This window comes from Symphalangus syndactylus, chromosome 6 (genome assembly GCF_028878055.3).
Source record: "Symphalangus syndactylus isolate Jambi chromosome 6, NHGRI_mSymSyn1-v2.1_pri, whole genome shotgun sequence".
Lineage (NCBI taxonomy): Eukaryota > Metazoa > Chordata > Mammalia > Primates > Hylobatidae > Symphalangus > Symphalangus syndactylus.
The window spans coordinates 139,313,285-139,335,381 of NC_072428.2; the positions used below are offsets into that span (position 1 = coordinate 139,313,285).

The window sequence follows — 22,097 nt, forward strand, 5'->3', positions numbered from 1 at the left end:
ACAGAGTTCTCCAGGTGGATCATCCTCTTTCAGCAGACATGATCGCCAGTAACACTCAGCTATGTTCACACGCCACACCTGCCCACAAAGGACAAGGATCAGCTTCTGCTGACAACCATCGAGGTAAGTGATGCAAGTCCAAGGGCAGTTCCAAAGCAGGGGCTTCAGAGAGCAACCACGCACCACGAGAGCACCTGCAGTGTGAGTGTGTGAGCCACTGACCCAGCCGCTGTGAATGGGGCGACCTCCAGGCACACCAACAGTGGCTGGTGTTTACTGAGCCACTGCTATGTGCCAATCACTGTGCCAGGCCCTACGGTTAGATATTAGTGCCAGTTCTATTTTATAGATGAGGAAACTGAGACTCTAAAAAGATCAAGCAACTGAAATCCCACCACCAGCAAGCAGAAAAACTGTACTCAGATACAGGCAGCCTCACACCAGAGTGTGCACGTGAGCCACACGGCCTGTGGTCAGTATCGCTGGGCGCGTATCTGCTGACTCCACCTACGTGCTGTCCTGCTGAAGCTGTGCATGTAGGATGTTCCTGGTAAAGTCCATGCCTGCCCCTTATCCCTCCACTGACCACCTGCAGGACTCAGGGATGTGGCCCTTTTCTCGGAAGTTCCAGGAATTTTAAGCACTAATGACTGCTTGACAAGGGACTGCCTTTCTTTGAGTTTCTTGCTTTATTTCCTACAGAGAGTGAGGTGACACTTGGTCATGTCAAAAAATTCCTGAGACAGTGAACCCAACGGCATTCCCATTAATCAACAAGTTGGGCCACTGGTGATCATGGCACTCCAAAGCAGGTCCTGGCACCTGCGGGCCTCCTTCCTGCTAACATATCCTGGCAGGGCCTACCTTGGATTGTGCTGCCTCATGCTGGGGCTTCCTGGGTACTGAAAGATCTAGAATGCAGAGCTGCAGATCACCCTTAGCCACTCACCAGCACTGGGATCTGTCGGCGTTTCGCCCTCCTCAGAGTCTTCCTGCTCCTGCATGGTGGGCCGCTCCCCGCGCTCCATCTGTGACATGAGGTCTGGTTTGGAAATTGCATAGTCTGGGCAGAAGAAAGGGAAAAAATATGCTCTGGGATGAGGTTGCGCTGGATGTTGTTAAGGTATCATCTGTGGGCGCGTGACTCCAGGAGCAGCACCTCGATTGGAGACCACAGTGGAAAACCGCCAAGCCTCCCCCCCTTTTCCCAAGAGCCCACTGTGGGGGTGTGTGTGTGTGTGCGTGTGTGTGTGGCGGCGGGGGGTAGAGGGATCATGCTGCTCAGACGTGGTCAAAACCTGCCCAGGTTTTCATGACAAAGGCAGAAGATATTTGAAATTTTGTAAGGTAAAAAACTAATCCTGGCCGGGTGCAGTGGCTCACACCTGCAATGCCAGCACATTGGGAGGCTGAGGCAGATGCATCACCTGAGGTCAGGAGTTCGGGACCAGCCTGGTCAACACGGTGAAACCCCGTCTCTACTAAAAATACACAAAATTAGCCAGGTGTGGTAGCGGACGCCTGTAATCCCAGCCACTCGGGAGGCTGAGGCAGGAGAATCACTTGAACCTGGGAGGCAGAGGTTGCAGTGAGCCGAGATCGCACACTGCACTCCAGCCTGGGCAACAAGAGTGAAACTCCATCTCAAAAAAAGAAAAAAACAAAAAACTAATCCTGATAAAAATCTAAAAGCCATAAAATATCAATAGATTTTCTTACATAAAATGAGTTTGCAGTTCTTTGGAAATAAAGTTAAAAGATAAAGAAACTTGGAGGAAATATTATACATATATATACATGTTTGATATATGGCAAAGGGTTAATATCCATAGTTATACATAAAGAACTTCTATAACTAGTAAAATTGCAAAGCTATAAATAGGTAATTCATAGAAGAAATATGAATGGCCAATAAATATATAAAAAGATGCACAAGTTCGCCGGGCGCGGTGGCTCACGCCTGTAATCCCAGCACTTTGGGGGGCCGAGGAGGACGGATCACAAGGTCAGGAGATCGAGACCATCTTGGCTAACACGGTGAAACCCTGTCTCTACTAAAAATACAAAAAATTAGCTGGGCGCGATGGTGGGCACCTGTAGTCCCAGCTACTCAGGAGGCTGAGGCAGGAGAATAGTGTGAACCCGGGAGGCGGAGCTTGTCGTGAGCTGAGATCGCACCACTGCACTCTAGCCTGGGCGACAGAGTGAGACTCCGTCTTAAAAAAAAAAAAAAAGATGCACAAGTTCACTAATCATCAAAGAATACATATTTAAATAAATGAGGTAGGCTGGGCGTGTGGCTCACGCCTATAATCCCAGCACTTTGGAGGCTGAGGCAGCTGGATCACGAGATCAGGAGATCTAGACCATCCTGGCTGACACGGTGAAACCCCGTCTCTACTAAAAATACAAAAAAAAATTAGCCAGGAGCAGTGGAAGGTGCCTGTAGTCCCAGCTACTCGGGAGGCTGAGGTAGGAGAATGGCGTGAACCCGGGAGGCGCAGCTTGCAGTGAGCCCAGATCGTGCCACTGCACTCCAGCCTGGGCAACAGAGCGAGACTCCGTCTCAAAAAAAAAAAAAAAAAAAAGTAAATAAATAAATAAATGCATAAATAAGGTATCATTTTTCACCTATAAAAAAGGCTAATATTTAAAATAGAAGAACATCAGCTCAGGCCAGGGTATGAACTGGCATTTTCACACACTCTTGCAGAAATATCAACTGGCTCAGCCTTCTGGAAGGCACCAGGCAGTAGCCATAAAACTGCAAATGTGCATCCTGTTTACTTGGCAATCCCACTTCTTAGTATCTGTCCTACTGTAACACACAGAAGTGCACAAATACACAGAGATGTTTATCATAACACTTTGTAACAGTGAGAAAAACAGAATCAATCTACTGTTCAGCAACAGCAGAAAGGTCAAAAGCCCTAACGGTTCACGTGGAACACTGCACTGTCTTTCCAAGGAGGCCTACGTGTGCTGACATGGAACACTCTCTATACCCCTACATTAGGTAAAATAAGCGAACGGGCCCCTCTGTGCAAACCCCAAACTGCATGTGCATCAGTGCATGTATCATGCTTATAACTGCACATGCAAAAAAAGATGAGAGAGAACACAGGCCAAAGTGTTCATGGTGGTTACCTCTGGGGAGTGGTACTGGTGAATGGGTGGTGGTTGCTCTTAATTATATAAATCATTTAAATTGTTGAATTTTCACAATTAAAAAACACAATTAAAAAAAGAAAAAAGAATTTTAAAAGGAAGGGAATGTATCCTATGGAAAGGTATGTATAAAATTATCAGTTCTAGCTGGAATCAAAGTTTCTATGTGACAACACATTTAAATGTTTAAGATAACTTTTTTTGTATATGCCCAAAAAGTTCTCCATATCAGAGAAACAGATACACACACACACACACACACACACACACATATGTAAGTAAAGTACATTTTTCCAGGTTTTCATCCTTAAATATTCTTAATTAAAATCACAAGAATCTACAGACTTCAGGGTAAGACAGATCTCCATGAAATGAGCATTTAACCTCCCTGATCACAGCCTCAGTGTTCAGGCACCTGAATCATCAAACAGGAGTGTGAATGCCTGTCTTAGCCTCCCCAACATCTTGGCTGTGCGGGTCCAAGGAGGTGATTCTTGTACAGCACCTCAAATGTGGCTGGTACACAGTAGACACTCAGCACACTTTTCTTTCATTCTTTTTTCCTTCCTTAATAATAGTTTGCTGGACAAACTAATTTATTTAAAAAGGGGTCCCCATGGGGAAAAATATGATGATGGAGAGACCACTGATGTCTAGGTCTTTCTCTTCCTCCTTGCCCCAGCAGCTTCTCCGAGAGTGGGGTCTCAATTTACAAGCCATTCTGGCCTGGGCCACACTGATGTGTGTGGGTATATGAGGGCGTTTGCTTTAATCTGTTGTGATCTCTAAAATTCTGTTCTCCTTGCTTGCAACTATTGGCTCTGCTGGGGTTCAGAACTCCCTAAGTTTATGAATGCACCTTGAGCTGGTGTCCAGGCAGCCCCCAGTGAGCGAAGGCTTCTCCTTACCCATGGAAACCAGGGACTCGTAGTTGCCCCTCATCACGTTCTTGTAGAGCTCCTTCTGCCACTCAGACAGGTTTCCCCACTCCTGCTCCGAGAAGTGGACAGCAACATCATCAAATGTGACAGGGACCTGAAACCACACAACAACTCGGCTCAGACCTGCTGGAAGGCAGTGACAGGCCCACGGCTGGCCAATCCCAAGGCCCAAACTCCTGGCTCTGGGCCTTCACCTAGGACTTTTCTAGAAGTCTGGCCACTGTCCTGGCCCCAGAGAGTGAAGGGCCTGTCTTGTCGGATCCTTTTCCTCCCCTTCAGGATATAATTCTTGCAGCTCTAAAGCATGGTCTGTGGATCAGCAGCAATGGTGCTACCAGGAAACTTGTTAGAAATTCGGACTCTCAGACCCCACCTTAGACCTACTAAATAGCTTCTGCATTCAGTAAGATCCCGGGGAGATCCATGTGCACAGTTAAATTTGCGATATGCCGGGCTAGAGAACAGAGTCTGTTTTCTCCCTACATATGGCTGTGAAAGGGGGCAGCAGCACTGAAGAAGAGAAAGCAAGCCAGTCCACACTCAAGCTCTTTCAGAACCTTCTGGAAAATAATATGGAAACCTAACTTCTCTAGCTTTTGAAAGGAAACCTCTCGAAATCCGTTTTCCTGGCACTAACATGGCTTATAAGTGAACTCATAAAAATGTGGAGCAGGACAGAGCCTTGTGATGTTTAACCCAAGCTCCTTCCTCTGCTGCAAGTGTGAAGCTAACGCACCCTCAGTGGCTGATGGTAAAGGCTCTCCACGGCTCTCATCGGCCTGCGCTCTGCCTTCGTAGTCTCTCACACCATGGGCGGCTCTGCTGAACACCCTTCCAAACTGACAACCCCCGATCCCAGGGGCATTTCTGTACTAGCCTATACTCTCATCAACAGGAGAAATAATTTGATTTTGGCACGTCCTAGCAATTGGGATCACTATATTTTTTCCTTTCTCAACCACCCCTTTCTTTCATATTACACTACATTCCTAAACCACACTACAATTCAGATCACTTCCTTGGGAAGCCCCAGTTGGGATGTGCTTACCTTGGGAACTTCTCCATTGCTGCCGGGGGGTAGCCGCAGGATCCAGAAATTTCTGTTTTTCAGCAGGTTCTCCATGTTCTCCAGCCGCCTCTGCAGCAGCCCATACTCCTGCAGCAGGGTCCCCAGCACGACCCACTTGCTCTCCAGATGGTTCGCGAACTCCACGGCTGTCTTCTCGCAGTCGGCTATCTTCTTTTCATTTGTCCCCGTTCTGCCTTCCAGGGTCAGTAGCCTCATGGCCTGGGCCTCCAGCTTCCTCTCCACTGCTTGGACGGCAGCCCACACAGCCAAGCGGGTGATCTCTGCCGTGGGGAGCGGCTGTTCCTTCTGGACTGCAGAAGAGATCTGGAAGGGGGCATCCTTTTGGGAGACCGGGCTCTGGAGCAGGGGGTCCATGTCAGTCTCGGGAACTGTTGGGGAAAGGGTCAGGGGGTCTTTCTCAGGAGCTTCAGGGGAGTGAACAGGGGCTTCTTGGTGGTGGGGGGAGTGAGAGAGAAGGGAGACTTCTTGTTCAGCAGCAGCTGGGGGTGGATACTGGGTCCCTTCCTGGGAAGCCAGGGGGCCCTGGAGAGGAGTCTCTTGCTCAGAAGTGGCAGAACACAGGAGTGAAGGTCGCTTCTGGAGCACATGTGGCATCCGGCCAGAAGTCTCTTGCTTGGGAGCACTGGAAATTTGGGGCAGGGAGCCTTGACGGGGAATGGTGGGAGACAAAGAAGGAATTTCTTTGGGAGGAAGAACGCGGGACTGGAACAGAGTTTCTCGGGGGAGTCCAGCAGGGACCTGACGTAAGGTTTCTTCTTGTGGAACGCTGGGAAACGACAGAGGTGATGAGCGTTGGTTCTCCATGTCCAGCTGCTGAACCTGTGTTCATGGAAGAAAGGAAAAGAGGATTGAAGGCCACAGTCTCATAAAGCCCAAAGACAAGTATACACATAAAAAGTGCTTCCGTTTGGTAGCAATAACATGTGCCCCTCATATGTGAATCTCTTCTAGAGACCACAACACCAATTTAGACATCAATTATAACACTATTATGAACCGCAGACGAAAGATGATTATGCCACCTTTTGTTTCTTACAGAGCCATCTCCTTTTTCACAACATACACTGCACGGGTACCTTACGAACAGCAGTGTGGGAGAGGGGAAGGGTTCTCGACTCCTGTTAGAACATGTGGCTTTTGGTCCTGTCTACACCTATTGCCACCTGTGTCACTCTGGATCGATCATTTGACCTCTCTGTTCTTAGTGTCCTGTGTCCTCATCCATAAAACAAGGATAATAATATCTGACACACACACTACCTCCCTGAGTTGTTGGAGCACTGAACATAAAACTTTGAGAAACAAAAGAGCAGAATTTTGTAAAAGCCAAGCACTTACTAACCCACACCTCCCAGCAGTGGTATGGGGCTCACCAGCAGGGGCCAGAACTGTTAATGTTCTTAACTGGAAGGTGGACTTGGCATCCAGCCACCACCACTTCTACCAGCATTAGGCCTTTGTGGTGCCCTGGGTTCCTGCCTTCGCTCAGTCCAAAAGTGAGGACACGACATTATCTGAAGTTTCCCAGACTCCTACTCTTTGATAACAGTTGCATTGCAGACTCATCTCAATGAGTCAGTATGGTATATGTTTGACTTGGAAACATCTTCTGTGTGCCCAGCCCCTGCTGTAGAGGCTGAACAGGCTTCTGGGTATTCTGGCCTGGCTTCTGCTATAAGCAGAGTGAGACATCGAGGCAGGTGAAGGCAGGCAATTCAACCACTCTTAGGAGTGGGCAGCAGTCCACTCCAGTAGGTGTACTCGGGTGGTCTGGGTTCCACCCTGGGGTTTCCAACATGGGGAATGAGGAAGCAGTTGAAGCCTGGAAGGATGGGGAAGTAGAGCAGAAGTCAGCTGGACTAGTGACTTGTATCCAGATTTGGGGAGACTAGATCACCATAAAGACTTGGAGTCCTTCTGGGATCTCAATGACCCATGCTCTCCTTGTTCCCCACCCTGCCATACTCACACTGAGAGAATTCTTGAATCACTGGGGAGGCGAAGCCATGATCTTCTGTGAGTAACTAGTTATGTATTTACCTACGTAGATCATCAATATCTTTACTGGAACCTAACACAATTTCTCCTGTAACAATTTCTGTCCACTCCTTCATCATCTTCCTTCAGTCAATCTGCTCAGTCACTGTGCTCTATATCCAAGTGGTCTTTAATTAAAATTTCAATTTTCTTCCGTTGAAAATTAGCATAGCCCCAGTGTTCAGTCTGACATATAGTATGTGTTCGATAAATGTCTGCTGAAGGGTAAATTGTTGAGTTACAAAAAAATTATTAGAATAATGACATTCCTTTAGTCACCTACCAGAGACTTATCTAAAGCTATTCCATATCTTCTACAGCTTTTTTTCTTTTATTGGTTCATTTATACGTGACTTAACTGTGACAGCATCACACTTTTAAGCCACGGATCGAATATTCAAGATCCTATTCACAAAAGGTTTTTGAGATAGTATCGTCTAATAGTCTCTGCCTCGAACCAGACATGAGCGCTAATCAGCTGAGAATGGCTAACAATTATCCAGCATTTATTATGTGCCATGAGCTGTGTTAAGCATTTTAAAGGATTATCTCATTTAATCCTCACAAAATCTATGAAACAGGTACTACTAGAGTTACTATCCATACTTAGTACAGGAAGACGCTGGGGACAGGAGAGACTAAGCAACTTGCCCCAGGTCACCCAGTGGTCTGGTTCCACAGCCTGCAGGCTACCTTGAGGCCTTAACTGTCAACTGAGGCAGCTGGCCAGGCAGGTGTGTGCTTTGAATCCTTTTTACCTCTAAAATCCCGAGGCCTGGATATTATTTATACACAAAGACCTGTGGCAGGTTTGATAGGGTTGGGAGAGGTGGGGAGGAAGGCCTTGCCTTTAGAGATATTATAATTTAAGTTGGGGTCAGGGACCTCTTTGAAAACCTAATGAAAGTTTTGGGTTCTTGTCCTCAAAAAAGACACAAGGGCACATACACGGAATTTTGCAAACATCTTCAAGGAACTCACAGACCCCTAAACCTGCAAGCTCATCAACAGCTAAGCCACCTTTCAACTCTTCACTCCCTGTGAAGGAAGCGCTGGGGGCCCTCGAGGCTAGGCGCCTGGCTCTCAGGGAAAGTGACTGCCTAACGCAACACAATAGGCACATTACAGCCCTTGCCTCAGAGGGAGATTAGGGTATCTGCCTAGCACTAGAAAGATGAAGGGGAAAAAAATCCCTGGGGAGCAAGTTAGTCTGAGTAATGCAGAGGTTTAACTGAAACAATAAAAAACAAACAAACAAAAAAACCCCAGTATAGTAAACAGAGCCAGCAGACCAAGGCATCTTTACCAGCTAGACAAATCAGAGCTCAAAGGAAAATACTATTTCTTTGCTATTATTAGACTGTCTCTCTCCATTTCCGGATTTGGAGGACTGTAGAGGGGCCACAGGAGCGTGTTCCCTCCCTCGCCTCCCAAATAAAAGCCTTTTGCTATAATTTCATCCATCCCGGTAAACCTGCGGCTTATCTTACCCTAAGCAGAAAGAAATGACCAAAGAGAGGGAGGAAGCTGTAAATATATCTAAAACGAATAAGCTCAAATTCTCAAATTGCTGGTAGGGGGTTGGAGGGAGAATTCTTCTGAACCATATTTATAGGATTTAACCGTCCCTCCTTCCCCCACGGATCAGGACTGGACGGAGTCTCCAGGATTCATGCCACATTAGCAGAAGCATCCATAACCACAGTATCTGACTTATTAAGAAAGTCGTGGCATTTTTTTGAATGACCCAGTATGGTTCACCCAGCATTATATACCATTCAAGGGCCCCGAGGGCCTGAGTCCAGAGTAAGGCATGTAAAAATCTTCGTTTGATTTTATTTTCTCAAGAGTTTTTTTTTTTTTTTTTAATTAAAGAATTGGGAGGCTTTTTAGAAAGCTATATATCCTGCCTCCTTCCTGTGTACACAATAGGAAACTGAGGCTCAAAGGCACTGACTCCCATGCAGTAATCCTCTCACTAGCACGGCCAGGGCGTCTCAAAGAGCAGGTCTGCGGGAGGATCTGAGGGATGATTTTTTAAAAGTGTCTCCCTGAAGAGGAACATCAGCCCCCAACCCCTGAGAAGCTTACTCCCCAGACACCATCTGTCAGGGCACCCAAAGTTTAGCCTGCGACCTTCCAGACGCAGAGGCCGGAGGCAGAGGCTGGAGCTCAGAGGGTCACCTGCTCCCACCGCGGAGATGCCCAGCTGGGCGCTGCCCGGCCTCCCCCGCCGCCCCCGACGGGCCGTGTCTGCTGCCAAGGCGGCCCAGGCCCCTCACCTAGGGGCGGCCGCAGCCAGAGCCACCCCCTCCCCGTCCAGGCCCGCAGCCCGCTGGGCAGGCCTTTCTGGGGCTACCGCACCGTGCCACGGATGCCTTGCTACGTGACCTTGGGGCCGGCAGGGCGGGTCGCCGCCAGGTGTCTGTGCCTCAGTGTCTCCGTTCTGCGAAATGGGAGAGCCGCGTCAGCGCCGCGCCCGGGCCAGGGAAGGCTCCGCGGGGCCGAGCTCTGCGGAAAACGTGCCGGCGGCTACCCCGACGGACGCAGCGCGGGCCCCGCAGGGAGCGAGCGCGCCTCCGGGCGCCCCACCTCGGGGCCGCGTGTGTGCCGGGCCGGGCGTGAGCGCAGCCTCGCACGGACGGCGGCGGGGCCCGTAGCCCTCCCCCACCGCCCGGGTCAAGACGCGCGGGCCCCTCCAGGGCGCCCCCACCCCCCGCGACAACGTCGCAGCGTTTCTGCCCCTTACCGAGATCCCAGGCCGGGCCGCCGAGCCCGGGACACTCAGGCCGTCCCCGGGGCCCCGAGGCCGCGCGTCCGTGCGCGCGCGGGCCGCCCTCACAGGAGCCGGGGCCGCCTCGGCCATGGCCCTGCGCTGTCCGGCCCGGGCCCCCGGAGTCGCCGCCGCCGCTGCTGTGCGCGGCCCCGCGCAGGCCTGGCCGCCCGGCGCTCTCCGCAGGCGGCGCCGGCCCAGCCCTGTCTTCCCCGCCGGGGCTCGCGCGCGGCCGTCGGGCCCCGGCCTGCTCCGGGCGCGCGGGGCGAGCGGGCGCGGGGCCGCGGAGCCCGAGTGGCGGCGTCGGAGCGGGGCGCGCGGCTGTGCGGGCGGCCCGGCTGGCTGCGTCCCGGCGGCGAGCTGGGCCCCGGCCCTCAACGGCGGCCCCCGGCCCGCGCGCCGCCCCTCTGCGGCCGCGGCTGGGACCCCGGCTCCGGCCCCGGCCCCGGCTGCGAGCTGCGCTGCCGTCCCGGCGCCTCTTCAGCAGGGGAGCTGCACAGCAGCTGCCATGTTGCTACAAACTGCATCCTGGGAGGCATGTCCCTCTCAGGCCGTTTAAAGAGAAACACTCTGAGGCTCGTCGGAGGCTGCCGGAACCCAGACAGCTCCATCTACAGCCGGTAGGAGCGAACAGTGTCGAGCGAGCCGCCCGGCGGCGACGGACACGCCCTGAGCCCGGGCCAGCCCGTCGTGGAGCCCGGGCCGAACCGCCGGGGCCTCCCACCCTCCAGGACCCTCCGGCCTCTCACCTGGGGTCCTCGCCTGCCCAGGCACCCTCGGGCGAGGCCGGGAGGCGCGCGGGCGGAGGCGAAGTCGGAGCGCGCAGCCCAGGCGACGTGCTGGGGTCTGGAGGCGGCTTGATTGGCTCCGACAGCCTTCCTCCCGCCGATCCCCTGTGCCTCTCACACCCAGAACCCGGGGTCGTTCCCTTTCAAAACCTGCGCTCACAAAGGGATCTAAGAAACCCGTCACACCAGAGAAAGCCCGGAGTTCATGTGACCAGCTCAGTGCAGCCCGGGTTCCAGGGACGCGGGCTGTGCTTCCAAGGGGAGCCAGGGGGTTGGGTGCTTTTGTGAAATGCCCGAGTGTTGTTTTCGACATGAAAGGACCGAATTCCTAGAATCAGACCCTGCTGGGGCTGGAAGTGGCCAGACGGGTCATTTAGGAGGAAACTGAGGCCGAGTGGGCAGCGAATTGTTTACCCTCAGTCACAGTATGAATGAATGTTCTTTGTAACCATGAGAAGTCCCAAAAGAAATGCAGGAGCTTAGAGCTGAGGACTCCCCTTCCTGGACAGGTCCACTTAAACATGTATTAATTGAATACCTACGAGGTGGCGAGAACTGGGGATGAACTGAAAAGGAAAAAAAGAGAAGAAACTATAGGCAGGCGTCCTGGTTACTAGCGCCCAATGGAACTAACTTAAGTGGGGGGAGACGAGGGGAGCAGAGGACATTGTGTTTACCTAATGGAACCCCAGGAGTGGAGCTGGTCTTGGAAGGCAACAGGACTCAGTATGCTGGCAGCTCAGATAATGGAAAGTTATGGCCAGGCGCGGTGGCTCATGCCTGTAATCCCAGCACTTTGGGAGCCCGAGGTGGGCAAATCACGAGGTCAAGAGATCGAGACCAACCTGGCCAACGTGATGAAACCCCGTCTCTACTAAAAATACCAAAATTAGCTGGACGTGGTGGCGCGGCCCTGTAGTCCCAGCTACTCGGGAGGCTGAGGCAGGAGAATCTCTTGAACCCGGGAGGCAGAGGTTGCAGTAAGCCGAGATCACCCCACTGCACTCCAGCCTAGGGGACAGATCAAGACTCCATCTCAAAAAAAAAAAAAATGGAAAGTTACAGATAGAGGTAAGGCCAGAGCTATGCATCCTGTCCCCTCCCTTCCCGGAGGCTAGAGTTCTCACACAGAGCTTTATGCATTTCCTAACATGCGTGCATTCGTAAACAATGCACACTACTGGTTTTGGTATTTTTACATTTTATGTGAATGATATTCCAGTCCCTATCCTGTTGCAACTTGCTTTTTTCCATGGGTCATTTTGTTTTTGAGATACAGACATGTTTAAACAAGAATATCTGGTTCGTTCATTTTACCCACAATATAGTATTTCATTGAATACATAAACTACAGTTTACGTTCCATTCCCTCTAGAGGAATGAGAACAAACCTGCTGCCAGCGATATCTGCATGCATGTCTCATTGTGCACTGCTAAAGTGCGTCTCTAGAGACGCTTAGACATGGGACTCTGGATGGCAAGAGCACCTTCATCTTTCCTGGTCTTCCCGAACTGCTCACTGAAGGGATGGTGCCCAGTTACACACCCACCATCGTGTAATTTTCTCTTTCCCCATCCTGGCTCATACTTACTGATACTGGACTCAGAACGTTTGCCGACATGATGAGTGTGAAATGGTAGCTCATTATTTTAATTTGTATTTGTATTTCCCTGATTAATGAGGTTGGGCATCTTTTCATGTTTACGAGACATTTGGTTTCTTCCTCTGTGAATTTCCTCTTCATATCATTTGCTAATGTTTCTGTTGTGAGATCTTTTTCTTATTGGCTTATAGGTATTTCATTAAAAATCTATTCTGGATCTTAATCATATCACCAAACATTTAATGTAATTACTAATAGGATTGCATTTAAATCTATCATCTTACTATTTTCTGTGTTCCAGGTGTTCAGTGATACTTCTCTCTCTCTCTCTCTCTCTCTCTGCCTGCTTTGGGGTTGAGGTTTGTTTTTTTTTTAATTCTATTTTTATATTGGTATTCTACTTTTTGGTAATTTCTATTTTTCACCTTTCTCTTTCTAGTTACATATAATTTTAAATGGTTGTCCTCAGTTTTACAATATACATCTTTAATTTTTTAACAGTCTACATAAATTATGCCACTTCACATATGGTGCGATAACCTTACAACAGGTTATCCCTACCATCTTTTATACTGTTGTTGGCATACATTTTATGTTTATGTATATAATCTCCACAATACCTTGTTAGATGGGCAGATGGCAAATATCTTCTCCCAGCCTGTCTTTTAACATGTTTCATGGTAAGTGTTGCACAAACATTAAAATTATTTAAATTAAAGTATTATTTATATGCAGTGTAATGCACAGATTTCAAGTTTATGGCTTGTCTAGCTTTGACAAATGCAAAGACTTACGTACTCCATACCTGCCATCAAGATATAAAACATTTCAGTCAGGCATGGTGGCTCATGCCTGTAATCCCAGCACTTTGGGAGGCCGAGGTGGGCGGATCACCTGAGGTCAGGAGTTCGAGACCAGCCTGGCCAACATGGTGAAACTCCATCTCTACTAAAAATACAAAAATTAGCTGGGCATGGTGGCGGGCGCCTGTAGTCCCAGCTACTCTGGAGGCTGAGGCAGGAGAATCGCTTGAACCTGGGAGGTGGAGGTTGCAGTGAGCCAAGATCATGCCACTGCACTCCAGCCTGGGCAAGAGAGCTAAAACTGTCTCAAAAAAATAAATAAATAAAGATATAAAGCATTTCATTACTGAAGAAAGTTCCTTATGTTCTTTTTCAATCTTTGAGTTCTGATGAATCCATGCATCTGTGTTCTGCCATGGTAGATTACTTTTGCCTTTTCATAGAAATGGAATCATACATATACACTCTTCTGTATGTAGGTTCCTTTAGTCAGCATACTGTTTTTGAGATTCAGTCATGCTGTTGCATTTTCAGTAGTTCAGTCCTTTGTGTTTCTCAGTAGTACATATTTCATTTCATAAAATGACATGCTTAATATGAATTTACTCCTATAATTGTGTATACTCTTGGTTTATTTTCCCCCACAAGATTACCAACTGTATATCTGCACATTAATGCTAAATATTGTGTAATCAGCTGCAGATTTTTGCTATGAATTTATCACAATAGGAATTGTTTCAAAAACAGTATTAAATTGTTAGCAAAAAGTCTTTTGTATTTTCTTCAGTAAATGGTTCTTCTTTTTAAAAACATTTTGTATATTATTTTATTATTTCTTTCTGATTATTGCATTGTGGTTTTAAAGAGTAGCCTGAGTAAAATAGGTTATTTGGAATTTTTTGTGATTTGCTTTGCAACCTATTTTTGTAAATATTCCGTGTATACTTGAAAAGAACAAAATCTCTAATTGTTTGGATAAGACTAGTTGAATATGCTTTTGAAATTTTCTATATCCTTACTAATTTTTGTTTATCAATTACAGAGAGAAGTATGTAGAAATCTCCCATTGTGATTTTTCCATTTTTTCTTTGTAATTCTGTCGTTTTTTGCATTATGTATTTTGAGGCCATGTTGTTAGGAACATTGAACCTCATTTTTTTCATAACATTGTGATCTTATTTATCCTAGTAATGCTTTTTGCGTTAAAGCCTGTTTTGTCCAGTAATATTAATGCTCCAGCTTTCTTTTGGTTAATGTTTGCTGGTATGTCTTTTTCTGTCCAGTGAGTTACTTTGAACTATTTTGTGCCCTCAAGTTTTAGGTATATTGCTTGCAAACATCATGTGACAGGATGTTAAGCATCATTTTGCCTGTGTCTGGGAATTGAGGCTAAGGCTCAATACTAAGGACAAAAGATGTGAGGAACCCCGCATTTTAACTTCATGCGGCCAAAAGGAGTTGAGACAGTCACTTACTCACAGAGCTGACCAGGAGGTACCACCTCAGGACTGGCCCACCACTGACACCCCTCCTCCCTATACACAGAAAAAGACTTCAAGAGAGGGAGGTTGTTGGCTATTCCTTCCCTTTCCACCACATGAGAGTCTTGGTCTCCTTTTGTGGGAGCCCAGGACATGGCTCATGAGCCTTTTCAGTCTCCATCTTCCACTGTAGGGAAGAAGAGGAGGCCTTTTGATATGTGTCTCCTGAAGTGTGTGGATGTACTGAATCATGGAAACAGACAGTATTTCATGTCGATTTCTGAAGAAGTAACTCATCAGAGTAGGGCTTAAAGCAACATAGGGGGCAGGTGGGGCTATTCCCACTCCATCCCAGTTCCTCTCAACCCGATGGTGTGATGAGACCTCATCAGCTTCCTTGCCTCCCTAGGACAGAGCACAGAGATGAATGGGAGGGGCAGGGACTCTGTGGCTGCTGTGGGCCATAGGCCACAGGATGAGATGTCTGCCCCTGAGAAAGAGTTAGGGTCAATACTTTCCAGATCCCTCTCTTAGGAGTGATTCTCAGTGTCAGAGGGGGTGAGGGTGAAGCTGAGCACTACCCCACTTACCTGGACACCACCATACCAGCAGATGCCTGCAGTCACAGGTGGAACCAAGCTGAATGAAGGTTCTCCATCAACACATGTAAGCACATTCTCCTCTACCTCCTTTTTGACCTTATAAAGCCAAAAGTGAAGCTTTGTGAAGGCCTAGGCTGGTGTCTGTGTGAAGGAAGCAAGACAGGATCTGAAGAGCAGACCACATGTTCTCTTCACCCCAAGCTGTTAGTGGTCTAGGTAGGTCTAGCCTGAACTGGAGTTGAGGGGACCTGAGTTCTGTGTTGAGCTTCACTTAAAGTTCAAATGTGCCTCACACTGAGACTGAAATGAGACTTTTCTTATAACAGAAAATGATGAAATATAGTATTAGAATTTTGACAAGATGTCATATGGTATCAAATAGCTGGAAAGCAAGGAAGGGTTGATATAGCACAATTACAGGGTAGTCATGAAGAAAAAGGAAAACTATTTTATGGTTATGCTCCTATGAATTAATACTCCTCCTAAAACTTAAAAGCATAGAGCTGGATTTTTGTTTTCTTTTATAATCTGACAACTTGTTTTTAAACTAGAAAGCTTATTTTGTTTATATTTGTAGTGAATACGATACATTTAGATTTTTTTCATCATTTTATTTTGTCATCTTTTCATCACTTCTTTATCCCTTTCCCTACCTTCTATTAGATTAATGAAACTGTCTTCAATCAAATTTTCTCCCTCTGCTAGGCAACATTCTATTTATCTAAGTTTTAATGAACATTTTAAACGTGTGTTTGACTCACAAAGTCTATATGTAATTGATATCTCTGCCCTTTTCTTGAAGTCACAAGGACCATAGAATGCTTTCATTTTAATCATACTCCATCCACCTTACATGTGATTGTTTTCTAGTATTTTAGTTCCATTTTTTTGTATCCCTAAAATTTGTATTGTTTTATAAAGTCAGTGCATGTTAAGATTTACCCACATTTACTGATCTTTTTTCTCACCATTGTTTCTTCTTAGATCCTTCTCCTACAGGATTTACCTACTGAGTTCAAGTTTCTTCTTCCCAAAAGATAGTCCTTAGTAGTTTTTTTTCAGTGAGGGTCTATGAATGGAATATCTCAGTTTTTATTTTCTGAAAACATCTTTATTTGGTTTTGCTGTTGTATAATAGTTGATCAGGGTATAAAATCTTCATTGACAGTTATTTTCCCTTACCACTTTGTAGATGTTAGTCCATTGTCTTCTGACTTCCATGTTTACCGTAGAAGAGTCTATTGTCAATCTAGTCGTTTTCCTTAGAAGCCAATCTGGTTATTTCCTCTGGTTGTTTTCAGGATGTCCTCTTTGTTTTTGGTGTTTGATAGTTTTATCACAATATTTTTACATGTGACTTTACCTTTTGTTGATGAAGATAGTCAAACTATAAAATATTTGAAGAGATTTTTTTCTGAGCCAAATATGAGTGACCAAGAAGTAAACAAAGAAAAAAAAATGAGTGACCAATGGCCCATGACACAGCCCCAGGGGATCCAAAGTGGCTGGGCTACAGCTTGGTTTTTTATATTTTAGGGAGACACAAGACATCAACCAATACATGTAAGATATACATTGGTTTGGTCTGGAAAGGCAGGAAAACTGGAAGCAGGGCCTTCCAGGACATAGGTGGATTCAAAGATTTTCTGATTGGCAATTGGCTGAAAGAGTTATTATCTAAAGACCTGGAATCAATAGGAAGGAATGTCTAGGTTAAGATAAGGGGTTGTGAAGACCGAGGTTTTATCGTGTAGATGAAACCTCCAGCTAGCAGGCTTCAGAGCTTTTATGAGACCTAAAAAGATGCCAGACTCTTAGTTAATTGTCTCCTGGATCAGGGAAAAGACCTGGAAAGAAACAGATTTTCTATAGAATGTAGATTTTTCCCCTCAAGAGACAGCTTGGCAGGGCCATTTCAAAATATGTCAAAGCAATATGTTTTAGGATAAAATACTTCAATTTTTTCAGGGCCTGCTATTTTTCATGTGATGCCATACTAGAGTCAGGCTAGAATTTGTGTCTTATTGCTACAAAAAGTCTTTTCTGGCAGTCTTAGGATCTCCATTTTAATGTTAATGCTAGTCAGCTGTGCCTGGATTCCAAAAGAAGGAGAGTATAATGAGGCATGTCCAACCTCCACTTTCCATCATGGCCTGAACTAGTTTTTCAGGTTAGCTTTGGAATGCCCTTGGCCGAGGGAAGGGTCCATCAGTCAGCTGGGGAGCTTAGAATTTTATTTTTGGTTTACATTCTATTTACCTTATTCAGGACTTGTGCCTCTTAAATTTGAGGATTTATATCTTTCATCGAATTTTGAAAATTGTTAGCCATTCTTTTTTTAAAGAAAGTTTTTCTCCAGCTTTCCTAATCATTGCTTTCTAGATGAGAGCATCTGATTAGATAGAGGCATGGTAAATATTCCTAGCCTATGCTCTTAACATGTCGTGTTTTTGTCTATAATTTTCTCTCTGTGCCCTTCATTCTGGGTACTTTTCTTGTCTATCTTTGATTTAACTAATTCTTTTCAGCTGTATCTAGTTCTGAAGTTTCACTAGTCCATTAAAATTTTTCAATGAGTATATATTTTATTTCTAGAAATTCTGTTGGTTTCTTTTTCTTTTTCAAATGTTACTTTTTTATAATATCTTGATTTTTTAAAAAATTAAAGAGTCTTGCACTCCTAGTATCTTAATTTATGTTAGTGTTTGGTGATTTCTATTTCTATGCTTTTCCCACTCTGCTTTTTCTACTTTGTGCCATCTATTAGTTTTATACATTACAAAAATACTCATGCTATATTATCTTCTGAAATATCTTTACATGAATTCAAGCTCTTGGATTTTAATCCGCTGCTTGTGTTCTCACTGATGGTGGATTGTTTCCTTGTGGATTTTGCAACATGTGACTATGAGCTTACACTGAGCAGGGCTTGTGGTCTGGATTGTGGGATGGTTCCTCCTGTTTTTGAATTTACTTCAGCCAGAAACCTCAAGTGCAATCATTGGGCTAAGGCCAATTTTTATGTCAATTTATTAGCCCAGTGGATAATGTACATTTGAATCACAAACCTGTGTGAGGTACTAGCTGTGGTTTTGAATTCTCAAGGAAGATACTGCCCCCTCTGGTGCCATCACCCAGAGTCCGGCCTGAAACAGATAAACTCTCTGTCATCCGTGGCAGCCATGGAGCTATGCCACTCACATCTCCATTCAGGAACTTACCATTCAGCTGCAAGGAGCCCTGCTAACTGACAGCTCAAGTAGTGAACCCCTTCAGGAAATGCCTTGGTTTTCATGCTTTTCTTGGGCAGCCCCAGCCCATGGCTGTGCAGGTGGGGTCCTAGGGCCTGGTTATTTCTGCCCATCACAGGACTTCTCTGAGAGGCAATATTTGCCCTAGAGCCCCTCGTCGGGTTGGCTGAAACTCAGATCCACATCCTGCTCTGTTCCTGCTTCCTTACCTCTTTCCTTTCACAGGTATTGGCCCTGCCTTGTGGCCTAAGACTTGCCTGAAAGCTCCTGCTTCCTCCTCTATTTATCTTCTACAGGCAGTATTCCCCAGTAGACCTCCTGAACTCCAAGCCGTGTCTCAGTGTCTGCTTCCCAGAGATACAACTAACACATCATCCTTTGGTGTTGGGATGCATTTTTTTCTGAACCATGTATTTAATGAAGATGAGGACCTCGAAAATGAGGACTTCAAGGGGCTTCATGAGGAGGTGCCAGTTTTTACCTCTGTTGGCCCAAGGCCTACATATCCTTCTCCTCACCCCACTCCAGGTAGGCCCAGCAGCAACCCATGGGCTGACAACTTGGGTGTACAGTTTTGCCTTCATTTGGGGCATACTGGAGTTTCCTTTTATTTCATTCTATCTTAGCTCTATATTTAAAGTTATGTTTATTAGGTCCCATCTGGAACTTCCAGATGTAATTGGGTCATACAATCCATAATATTTGCATTTTTGACTCTTTGACCAAATTTTTTATAAAACATAATTATTTAAGTGTATGTATTTCATGTCTAAACTGTGTTTTTAATGTTTTTAAATAATCAGGTACAATTGTACAACTCTAGGCTAAAAGAAACTTGACAATTACAACAAAATTAGAAACTTCCATTTTATAGCTGTCAGGGAATGAAGGCCTCCTTATGACTTCTAAGTTTCTTGCCTTATTTTTTAATTTAATTCTTTTTAAAAATTTTTATTTTTTGAGACGGAGTTTCACTCTTGTTGCCCAGGCAGGAGTGCAATGGTGTAATCTTGGCTCATTGTAACCTCCACCTCCTGGGTTCAAGGGATTCTCCTGCCCAGCCTCCCGAGTAGCTGGGACCACAGGTGCCTGCCACCACACCTGGCTAATTTTTTGTATTTTTAGTAGAGATGGGGTTTCACCATGTTGGCTAGGCTGGTCTCGAACTCCTGTTCTGCCCGTTTCAGCCTCCCAAAGTGCTAGGATTACAGGCATGAGCCACCGCACCCAGCCTCTTGCCTCATTTTTAAACAACTTTTACACACAAAGTGAGAAATGGTCTCATGAGGTGACAGATAGATAGAGCCTGAGCAGGGGTCTGTGGGAAAAACAGGGGAGGTATCAGTTCCACCTGGAGAGATCAGGGAAGGCTGGGTGATGCCTTGGGCCAAGACCTGGGGGAAAGTGGGAGTGCACCAAGTGGTCCATGAGGAGGGGAAGGAGGACACCACATGCAGTGGGAACGGCATGGTGCTCAGGGAAAGGCTGGCAGTTCGATTTGTCTAGAGGGTGAGATGCAAGTGGAGGAGCAGGAGATGAGGAGAACAAGGAAGGAGTGCCCTCATGAGAGGCTGGATGTGCTGTGCTGAAGTATGGATTTCAGCCAGTAGATGACGGGGAGCCACTGGAGTACTTTAGATTAGGGAGCCTCAGTAAGCAGACTTCCCAGTTAAAAAGGCCCCCCTGGGTCAGTATGAAGGATGGACTGGTGCAGAGTGGGGGTAGGAGTTATACACTTAAGGCCCAGAGACCTCTAACAAGGCTTCAATGTGGAAAAATGATCGATGAATGTCAGAGGAAAGTCAGCATAATAGTTACAAGTGGTCAGGGCACTCTTCAAAGATCTTGCTGCTATTGAGATGGTTAAAGTGCAGCTTAACCAATCTTGTCTTCAATCTGCCTGTGAACATGACAATGATGCAGCATTGCTACTTAACAATGGAAAGAGTTGGAGGGAGGGGGCCATCTTCAGAAGCATCGGGAATAAGAGAACAAAACTGTAAAAAGATGAAGGAAAAGATGTCAAGAGGAGGTAACAGCAAATGAGCACCTTTTGATGGGCAACAGAGGGTGGCCAAGATGAAGGAATGGCTGGAATGATGAACCTCAAATGTTCTCATTTTGGCACAAGTTATTTCGGTACCAGAACATACATGATGTCCCAGGGAGTATTTGGCCTGGCCTCAGAGAAGCAATGAGGGTTGCCCTGAGTTTTGGGAGATGTGGTAAGCTGAATAATGCACCCCCACACCCCCACCCAGGATGTCCACATCCCAGTCCCCAGAACCTGTGAATGTATTAACCTTATATAGCAAAAGGGACTTTGCAGACGTGGTTAAATTTGAATCTTGAAAGGGAGAGATTATCTGAGTGAGCCCAATGTAATCCCAAGGGTCTTTAATGAAAGGAAGGCAGGACAGTGACAGTCAGAAAAAGATGTGACAATAAAAACAGAGGTCAGAGTGATTCCTGTTGGAGGAAGGGGCCACAAGCCAAGGAATGGAGGGAGACTTAAAGGTTGGAAAAGGGAAGGAAATGAATTTTTCTCTGAAGCCTCTGCCTCTGGAAGCAATTCTGCCCTCATGATACCTTGATTTTGGCTCCAGAACTCATTCTGGACTCTGATCACCATAACTGTAAGATAAACGTGTGGTGGTTTCAGCCACTACGTTCGTTATCATTTGTTACAGCAGCAGCAGCAGCAGCAGGAAACTACTAGAGGAAGGGAACCCTGTGCTTGGCCAAGCATGATGCTTTGGGACAGTAGTAGTGCAAGGGTTCCCAGGAAGTCCGTGGGGAGTGGTGGCCCCCTCATTCACTGGTACTCATCTGGTCTCCCTCACAACTGACCGGGCACCTCCTTTGGATGTATGAAGCAGAACTCAACTCCCTTGCCCAAACCTGCTCCTCCCTGTGTTCTGTCTTGGTGAGTGGCACCCAAACAAGAGACCAAGGAGTCCTTCACTTAGGAAACCACATGCCAGGATTCTGGCCATGATACTCAAGATTTCTGCACGTGGTGTGTGAATGAGAGAGAGTGTGAGAGCACACAAGATCACTGGGGAGGGTATGGGGTGAAGAGGTGCCCCAAGCTGGACAGACACCAGAGGCTACCCCAGCCAGCTTCCATGTGCTGGAGACCCATCCGGGGGCAGGTGGACCAGAAGCACAGCAGAGAGGTCAGGGCTGGCAAGGAGGGCAGCACGTTCCCATCCCCAGCTATCCTCACAGCAGCCAGGGCAGATCTTCTCCCATGCCCGCTGTGGCAAAAATTAAGGTGGATTTGACATTTTCATTTTCTTAAAAAGGCTATGACCAAAAGAAGACTGAAAACACGAGATAAAAGGGTAATGATTATTAACTCTGGCTGATGGGAATATGGGTGCTAGCCTGGCTCAACTGCTATTGGCTAGACTTTGCTCTAAGATCTGGATTACAACTACAGGCATCATGGTCCTTTCTTCACCTCCTGCCCAGTCAAGAAAAGATGCAAGAAGAGGCCGGGTGTGGTGGCTAACACCTGTAATCCCAGCACTTTGGGAGGAAGATCATGGGGAAA

The 22,097-nt window shown here is 46.7% G+C and overlaps 2 protein-coding genes across 4 annotated transcripts in view; one reads left to right on the forward strand and one right to left on the reverse strand.

Moving 5' to 3' along the window:
• Window positions 1-11,013, reverse strand: part of ZNF777 (zinc finger protein 777) — a 30,085-nt gene extending 19,072 nt beyond the window's left edge. The window contains exons 1-4 of one of the 3 annotated variants that reach the window (XM_055284429.2): window positions 10,759-11,013; window positions 5,158-6,018; window positions 4,077-4,203; window positions 950-1,063 (exon numbers count right to left, since the gene is read on the reverse strand). In XM_055284429.2, coding sequence (XP_055140404.1) covers window positions 950-1,063; window positions 4,077-4,203; window positions 5,158-6,003 — 1,087 coding nt within the window. In that variant the 5' untranslated portion in view covers window positions 6,004-6,018; window positions 10,759-11,013. Of the gene's footprint in view, window positions 1-949; window positions 1,064-4,076; window positions 4,204-5,157; window positions 6,019-9,600; window positions 9,762-9,985; window positions 10,218-10,758 lie in introns of those variants that run through there. The other 2 variants (XM_055284428.2, XM_055284430.2) reach the window with 2 other exon arrangements.
• The window catches only part of LOC129485490 (uncharacterized), a 254,453-nt gene that overhangs the window by 168,935 nt on the left and 63,421 nt on the right, over window positions 1-22,097 (forward strand). The gene's annotated exons all lie outside the window — the stretch shown is intronic.